General features: G+C 33.8%; 1 protein-coding gene across 1 annotated transcript; it reads right to left on the bottom strand.

The window, feature by feature from the left end:
• Positions 1-1977: 1977 nt before the first annotated feature.
• LOC122683085 (olfactory receptor 4A47-like) lies at positions 1978-2895 on the bottom strand. The gene has a single exon (XM_043886631.1). It carries the CDS (start codon positions 2893-2895, stop codon positions 1978-1980), a length of 918 nt encoding a protein of 305 aa, XP_043742566.1.
• Positions 2896-8859: the final 5964 nt, after the last annotated feature.

Raw genomic sequence — 8859 nt, forward strand, 5'->3', positions numbered from 1 at the left:
ACACAAACACAAGTAATGTTCCCTCAGTTCACAGAGCTTGTTGATCAGTGAACATGGACAATTAACAAAGATTCTGATCTTATCATTTGAAATAAATACACAGATTTGAAAATTAACTTCTGCTTTTACAGAATAACATGAAATGGGTAGTCTAAACAACAAATATTTATTTTTCACAGTTTCGGAGGCCCAGATCCAAGCTTAAGCTGCAGCAGACTTGATATCTGGTGAGGTCCCCTTCTTGGCTCGTAGACAGCCGTCTTTGCTCTGCCCTCACATGACAGAAGGGTCTCATGAGCTCACTGGGGTTGGTCTCTTTTCTTTTTTTTTTATTTTTTATTAGTTGGAGGCTAATTACTTCACAACATTTCAGTGGGTTTTGTCATACATTGATATGAATCATCCATAGATTTACACGTATTCCCCATCCCGGGTTGGTCTCTTTTCAACAACTTTAATCTCATGCATGATAGCTTCACCTTCATGACCTACTCATTTCCCACAGAACCTATTTCCAAATAACCACTACATTGTAAAGGATTTAGAGTAGGAATCTGGAGAAAGAAAAAACATTCAGCTCTATAGGAACATTCCAAAGAGGGAGAATTAATTTTATATTCAAATCAACTCAAATGTTTGATATTACTTGGTGAATGGTGTTACACTGGGGAAGACGTAAAGATAACAACAACAAAAAGTTCCATGTAATAACCGTAAGGATAAACATAAGAATATAAAATTTGCATATAGTACAATTTCCTATGAAAAGCCTCAGTTGCCTCATAGCTTTACCCGCATGAATCCAGACTAAACAAGAGAGACAGAAACAAATTAATTTCTTTAACTACATGCTTCCAACATATTATAGGCAGATAATGTTTAGTTTCAAGCCTGATCCAGAAAGAGTGAGAGGATATCATGCATGATGTCTCTGTCAAATAAAACAATTTATTCTGGGCTATTACTTCCCAATGATTTGTATTTCATTAATAAAAGACATAAAAATGGCTTGTATTGTCAGTATCTGTCTTACCAATGATATCACCCAAATTCTGTTGTCAAATTCTGTAGTGCATATTTGAAGCTCACAGATTATGGATTATGCTAACTTTACATGTAAAGGGCAGAGTCTGGGTCTTAAAAGACATAATGAAACACAATAAGCAAAGTTGGAGATGTGAATAATGAAAAATAGCAGAAGTATGATAAGATATTCTGAACTATCTGGAAAGTGAATGCATCACATTTATGAAAATACAACACCAAATGAAGCTGTTCCACTTGAGAAGATGCTATGATTGCCCAACAAGAAAAATTAGTATGATTCAGTTATTTTTCTGTGTATATATCTCATTCATTCAGATTATTTTTATATACTCATCCTCTTTATAATTAGCGTTGTAACTCTGAAACATTCTTCTTCTTCAACATTAACATGCTAAACATATGGACAAAAAAATATAAGTATCTGCAGATAAAAAATGAGACACATACCTCAAATATTAATATGAACAGTCTTTATGTGGGGAAGAATATTCTAAGTTTTTGTCTTATTTTATTTTTCTCAAGTTTGCATTGAGTCCTACAATTCTGAAAGATTACATTATTGGAGAGAAAAACATAAGAATATCTTCCACTAAAAAAAGAAATTTACAGTTTTAATTACAATTTAACTCATCATAAGAACATAAGCCTATACTCTCAATAGAGAGATTTTATACCAAAAACTAAAAACATTTCCTAAGAAATTTAACAATCATAAAAATATATTTTAAACAAAATAGTATGAACCAGGAAATTATGACAATCTTAAAAGTGTGCTTTGATTATTGGAAGCATTCACAGAATAAACACTTTCATCATGTTCAATGTATTAGAACTGTGGAGAAATTTACTACAGTTAAATAGTCACACATGACTTTCCTGGGAAGACAAATCTTCAGGGAAAATAGGTAATATGTTTCCCTGTTGCCTGCCTTATTTTCGTTTTCTGATCCAGAGCTTTTTCATGGCATTTTGCATCTCTCCATTTCTCAGAGTGTAGATTAGAGGGTTCAACATAGGGGTCATAATGGTGTAAAACACAGCCAAAGATTTATCAATGGGTAAGGTGGAAGGAGGTCTCACATACATAAAAGTGCAGGGCACAAAGAAGAGGAGCACCACAGTGATGTGGGAGCCACAGGTGGATAAGGCTTTGCGTCTCCCTTCCTGGCTAAGATTCTTCAGAGAGTGCAGAATGACCCCATAGGAGATGAGTAAGAAAGTAAAGATGACCACACAGATTGCTCCATCATTGAAAACCACAATGAGGCCAATAATGTAGGTGTCAGTACACGCAAGTTGTAACAAAGGGTACATGTCACACATAAAGTGGTCAATGACATTGGGGCCACAGAAAGGAAGGTTGTAAGCTAAGAGTAGTTGAACTACAGCATGTAAAAACCCACCAACCCAGGCCAACAGCAGCAGCAGAACACACAGCCGCTGATTCATGATTGTCAAATAATGCAAGGGTTTGCAGATGGCCACGTAGCAGTCATAGGCCATGACCACCAGGAGTAAAATCTCAGCACCACCAAATAAGTGCTCTGTAAAAAGCTGGGCCATGCAAGCTTGGAACGGAATGGTTTTCTTCTCACACAATAAGTCTATAACCATATTTGGAGTGATCGTAGTAGAATAAACAGCATCCATAAATGATAAGTAGCCAAGAAAGAAGTACATAGGGGCATCCAGGGTTGGACTAATCACCACAGTCATGACAATGAGTAGGTTGCCCACCATTGTCACAATGTAGATGAGCAAGAACACCACAAACAATATTTTCTGACCCTGGGGGCTCTGAGTGAGTCCTACAAGGATAAACTCAGTTACATTGTTCCTTTGTTCCATAGATTCTTCTCTATATTTTATTTCAGAGTTCAGGACAGAATTACTTGTAAATATAATTATTACTAGCAACTTCTTGAAATCTTAAGATAATTTGTTTATTCATTCAAGCAATTATCATGCTCCAGTACTTTAAGACATCATAAGATGAGACTGATTAAAACATTATCCATAACCTCAACAATCTTATACACTAATGGAGAGGCAAGTCATTAAGAGACATGTGTGGGAAAAGAACACATAATTAAATAAATTAATTGCCACAACTACCTTCCCATCTTGAAGCTAATAAAATTGTATGTATAATTAATACCTTACTTAAAAACAAAAATTGATAAAAATCTAATAAGAAAATTAAGGCATAATTATTCCATATTTACATTCTGGTTAATAAAGGAAATGACTTTCTGCATCCCCAGGATGGAGGATGCTGCTTAAGCAATCATTGAAATCCCAAATAGATTTGACAATTTCAAAATGTTTTAAGGATTTAGGAAGATACCATTATGTAGACAGTTGAAGGCAATTTGTGGAAATGATTTATATTTTAGAGTATATACACAGAGGTAATACCTAAAACAGAAAAATATCTCTAATCAATTAATAAATAAAGTATATAAATAAAATATTAAAGAAAAATATAAACAATTGGAGAAGAATACATTTAAATGGCTAACAAATATATGATAGGATGCTGAAACTCACCTGTGAACAGAAAAAATAAGAATTGAAGTAACACTGTACTTACTACAATATTATCTTGAAGTTGTGAAGACCACTCAAGGTATAAAGATGCTACATCATCCTCTAATTTTTAAGAGCTTAATAAATAATGCTTAGAGGACGTATCAGTTAAACCTATCATGAGATTTATAAATAACTGCCCATTAAAATATCCTCAGATAGATACACTCAAAATGAATTTATAAGAATATTTGATGTTAGAGAAGGTAAATTTATTCTGAATCTTTATGATACGAAAATATCCAAATGAGTTTTACTGTATTAAATCAATCTCCACATATTTTAGTAGTCACAAAGGATCCCTAAAATGTCTGAATAAGACAAACACATAGAAAACATTTTAAATGACTGAATTCTCACATCACCAGTGAACTCTTGCAAAGTGTAAACCTAATTCAGAGAATAGTGCATAAATACACTTCCTGGGTTACCTGCATGAGATCTTCCTTTGATTTACATTCTGTTCGCTGATGCTTTCTCTCTTGTCCTTCAGGCACTGATTCTATCACCAAGAACAAAGAAAGTATGATAAATGCAGCATCGCTGGACATTGATTGTTTCCATTAGGCAAACTTGTTCCATGCTTGTAGGAAATCCAATTCAATTCAGTCATTCAGAAAAATATTGCCTTTCAAATTGTTGCAAATTTGAAAATGAATATGAATACTGTATTACATAAGGAACTCTGAATCTTGATTGTGAACAGGAAACCAAAATACTCATTGTTCACAGGATTTGTCCTGATAACAAACGAAAGTTAAATCAACACTTTGGTTTTAGAGAAAACTCCAAATTGTGTAGGACTGTTTACATTAAAATGTTGCTGTTCATGTTTTATACAATTAAAATTGAAATAGTGAAATTGACTTTACAACACTTTGATTTTCAATCAGTTATTCTGTCCTATCTTCATATAGTATTATTAACTTATGGGTTTCCTGAAAGATAAAGAACAATTTCACATACATATTTTATTATATGTTGAGTCCATCATTTCAATCTGTGAAGAAGTCTGTCATGTGATTAATGGTAGAGACAAATAACCTCTGAGTAAGAGCAAAGGTCTGCAAATATTTTATCTACATTTAATTGCAGCACGTATTATTGAGTCATTCATTTGGTCCATCTCCAAGGGTGATTCTTGTCTGATTAAATTTTTGGAACCTTCATCATAATTTAGAGTAAAGTATCTCCAGAGATGCCACCAGGATAGTCACCATGCAGAACGGGACTTACAGAACCTGGTTCTCTGGAGGAAAATCCCTGAAGAATAACTTGATGTCAAGTAACCAAAAGGGAAAAGTTCAAATTAGACAGAAATGATATACACAAAAACTTTCTTATTTAAATCATGACCTTCAAAATAGGCAAATCTGTTTAAGTTTACCTCTGGTCTGATTTCCAGAAGATGGTGAACATTCAGTTCAGAATAAGTCATTTAAAACTTGTTTCTAATACAGAAAAAAATTGTCACATATTTTCAGACAGGCATGTTGATAGAATCTGTGTTAGTATGGCGATGTGGAAAGAGAAAACATTTGGGTGACTAATATTCCACTCACCTCTAAATGTTCATGCGGCATTCACCAAAAGAAACAATACCTTAGGCTATGGCACAATTGCAGTGCATTTCAAAGGACTTAGATCATACAGGATATGCATACAATATATACATATATCCTGTATGATTATATATATATAAATGCATGTGTGTATATAATGTAATTTATATACATTAATTTATTTAATTAATGGCAAAGTATAAAATTTTCTAATTATTTACAAATTAAACAACACAAGCCTAAATTACCTGTGAACATTTTGAAAAATAAATTTTCAATAGAAAGATAATGGTACACGTATATATAAAAGATATCTGAAAGATATATAAGTGAGTATACATAATATATATAGTATACAGATAATGTAGACATAGTAGACATAGTATACATATATAATGCATATTACATATAATATATTGATACATGCATGCATGCCTGCTTGCTCAGTCACTTCAGTCATTTTCAACTCTTTACAGACCTATGAACTGTACCCTGTCAGGTGCCTCTGTCCATGGGATTCTCAGGCAACAAGACTGGAGTGATTTGCCAAGCCCTCCTCCAAGAATCTTTCCAACCCAGGGATCAAACTCACGTCCCCTGCATTTCAGGCAGATTCTTCACTGCTGAGCCACTGGAGAATCCCCCCATATAAGTATAAATATGCATAAAGTACCTGGATGCAGCTAAAGGAGTGCTAAAACATACATTTATCTTGTTAAATGCAAGTTTTAGAAGACAAGACATTTTATAAGGAATGAACTATCATCTTGAGCTACTATCTCAAGAACCTAGAAGAAGGAAAGGAAAATAAACCCAGACATCATTGTAGAATGAAAATGATAAATAGAAGACAGAAATCACAGAAGTAAAAGTAAGTGAAAAATTGAGAAAATACATACAACCAAGACTTAGTTCTTTAAAAGTTTAATAAAATTGGTAGCATCCTAGCAAAACAGAAAAATTAAGAGAAAAGAAAATTTCAAAATTAAGAAATAATTTTTAATTAAGAACATTAAGAATTTTTAATAAAGAAAATTAAAAATTAAGACAAATTAAGAGAAAGGGCAAACTCTCAGTACCAAAAATGAAGATGGGAGACTTCCTTGGTGATACAGTGGTTAAGACTTCACCGTCCAGTGCAAGCAGTACCGGTTCAGTCCATGGTCAGAGGGTTGAGACCCCACATGCCTCTAGGCTAAAAGAACAAAGCAAAACAGAAACAATATTGCAATAAACTCAATAAAAACTTTAAAATGGTGCACAAAAAGGGTCCTTAAAAAAGGAAAATAAGATCATCACTGCAGAGTCGACAGATCTTAAAAAAATAAATAAAGGATATTACATATTAATTTGTGGCAATAAACTTGTAAACTAAAAGAAAATGGAAAACTGCTACAGGGAACATAATGTTCTAAACACACACAAAAATTCATTAAAAACTGGAATAATCTAATATTTAAGTAAAGTTTTTAGAATCCTTCCCTTTTCAAAACAAAACTTAATTCTCATATAGTTTTATCAATAATTCTGTATAACAATGAATCAAAAAATAGAACCAATCTTAAACACCTTGAGAGATGGAAAATAATTAATATTACTTTATAACTCATTTTATGCATCCAGCATGACCTTCATAAAAGACAAAGCAAGGGCATCACAAGGAAAATAATCAGATTAATCTCACAAATTAACAAAGACACAGAATTCTGAACACAATATTTAGTTAGGTTCTTTTGGATAGCTTCTCTTCTGTCTCCTGCATTGGCAGGTGGGTTCTTTACCACTAGCGCCACCTGGGAAGCTAGCAATAAAATTTGAATTTTTGAAATTTTTGCTGCAAGAGTTTATGACCACATCTTGAAAGTGCTCAGTCTAGGGATAATTATGTCCCACTACTGAAGCAAAATCTTCTTCAATATAGAACTCTATGCACGTGACCTTTGAAATCCGAGGGTTTTCACTGCTAAGATAGGCACTATTCTTGGCCCAGTGGGTAAGCACCAAGCATTCTTCTCTCTAATTCATCTGGCTATGTCTTTCCCCAGGCTCAGGAACTTATCTCAGATGCATGCACCAGTCAGTACGCTGATAAGTAGTTGAAGGGAGTCCTCGGCAGTTCTCCAGCATTTCTTCCCTCAGTTTCTCCTTTTCTCTCTCCCTCTCCTTCCGCATCTCCATTTCCCTATGCCCTCACCACAGTCTTGCCACCCAGGTTTATAGGTGTATCTTCTGCAGTACTGTACTCTGAGTATTCTGGCTGTCTGAATGATCTCAGACCCTCAACTGCACCTACACAACTCAGGAAGTCTACCAGGATTATTTGAGGGGTCCTTCTCTGAACCACAGATGGAAACTTTTAGAGGTAATAAATGTGAAAAATCCTAGGGCCCAGCCTCTCTGTGTCCCGTCTGTCACTGATCACTGTTGTTTCTGACATCTAGTATCTTAAAAATAACTATTTCATATTTTTCTGCTTTGCTTGTTTTTTCAATAACTTTATGTGGATATCCACGGTAGTTTATTCATAATTTCAAATAACTGGAAACAGTGAAAACATCTCTTAATTAAGAGGAGAATAAATGAACTGTGATACACCCCTAAAATGCACTATTGTGTTTGTGCTACTTCAGTCGTGTCTGACTCTTTGTGACCCAATGAACTGTAGTCTGCCAGGCTCCTCTGTCCATGCGATTCCCCAGACAAGAACATTGGAGTGGTTTTCCATTTCCTGCTCCAGGAGATCTTCTTGACATAAGGCTTAAACCTGCCTCTCATGTCTCCTGCATTGGCAAATGGATTCTTTACCGCTAGTGCCACCTGGGAGGCCCAAAATGGACTACTCCTCAGAAATAAAATTAACCGGCCACTGATAGACACAATAATATGCATAAATCTCAAGTGCATGATACTAAAAGCAAAAAGTCATATTTAAAGACTGCATAGTAGACATGCTCATACATACAGAAAATACTAAATATTGAGACTAAAACTGCTAGAACTAATTAAAAAATTTAACAAAGTTGCAGGATATAAAATCAATACACACAAATAGCTGAATTTACATATACTAACAATGAGTTATCCAAAATAGAAATTAAGAAATTAATTTCATATACAATAGCATCAAAAAGGATAAAACACTTAGGAATAAATTTAACCAAGAATATTTGTATGCTAAAATATCGCTCCTTAATGAAAGGACTGAATAACCATGAGTGGTAAGATATCTATGTTCATGAATTGTAAGAATAAGTATTGTTAAAATGAACACAATAGGAAAATTACTTCATGGTTTCAACACACACCCAATGACACTTTTAACAGAAATACAAAAATCATCATAAAATTCATGACTCTAATAGTCAAAGAAATTTGAGAAAGAATAAAGCTGAAGACATCTCACTTTCTAATTTCAAAATATATTACAAAATGCACTAATCAAAACAGTATGGTACTGACATAAAAGCAGACACACATAGACAAATGAACGGAATAGAAAGTCTGGGGAAAAAAACATGCATATATCATTAACTTACCTTTGAAAAGGGAGCCAAGAGTAAAATATGTGGAAAAGAAAATATCTTCATTGAGTTGGTAAAACTGGATACCTCTATGACAAAGTATGAAATTAGAACTTTGTTGTGTTTTGAATATTTGTGTC

This window comes from Cervus elaphus, chromosome 24, assembly GCF_910594005.1.
Source record: "Cervus elaphus chromosome 24, mCerEla1.1, whole genome shotgun sequence".
In the NCBI taxonomy this organism is placed as follows: domain Eukaryota; kingdom Metazoa; phylum Chordata; class Mammalia; order Artiodactyla; family Cervidae; genus Cervus; species Cervus elaphus.

What these genes read in the sequence shown, in the direction of transcription:
- LOC122683085 (XM_043886631.1), bottom strand. Translation starts at nt 2,895, where the DNA reads ATGGAACAAAGGAACAATGTAACTGAGTTTATCCTTGTAGGACTCACT.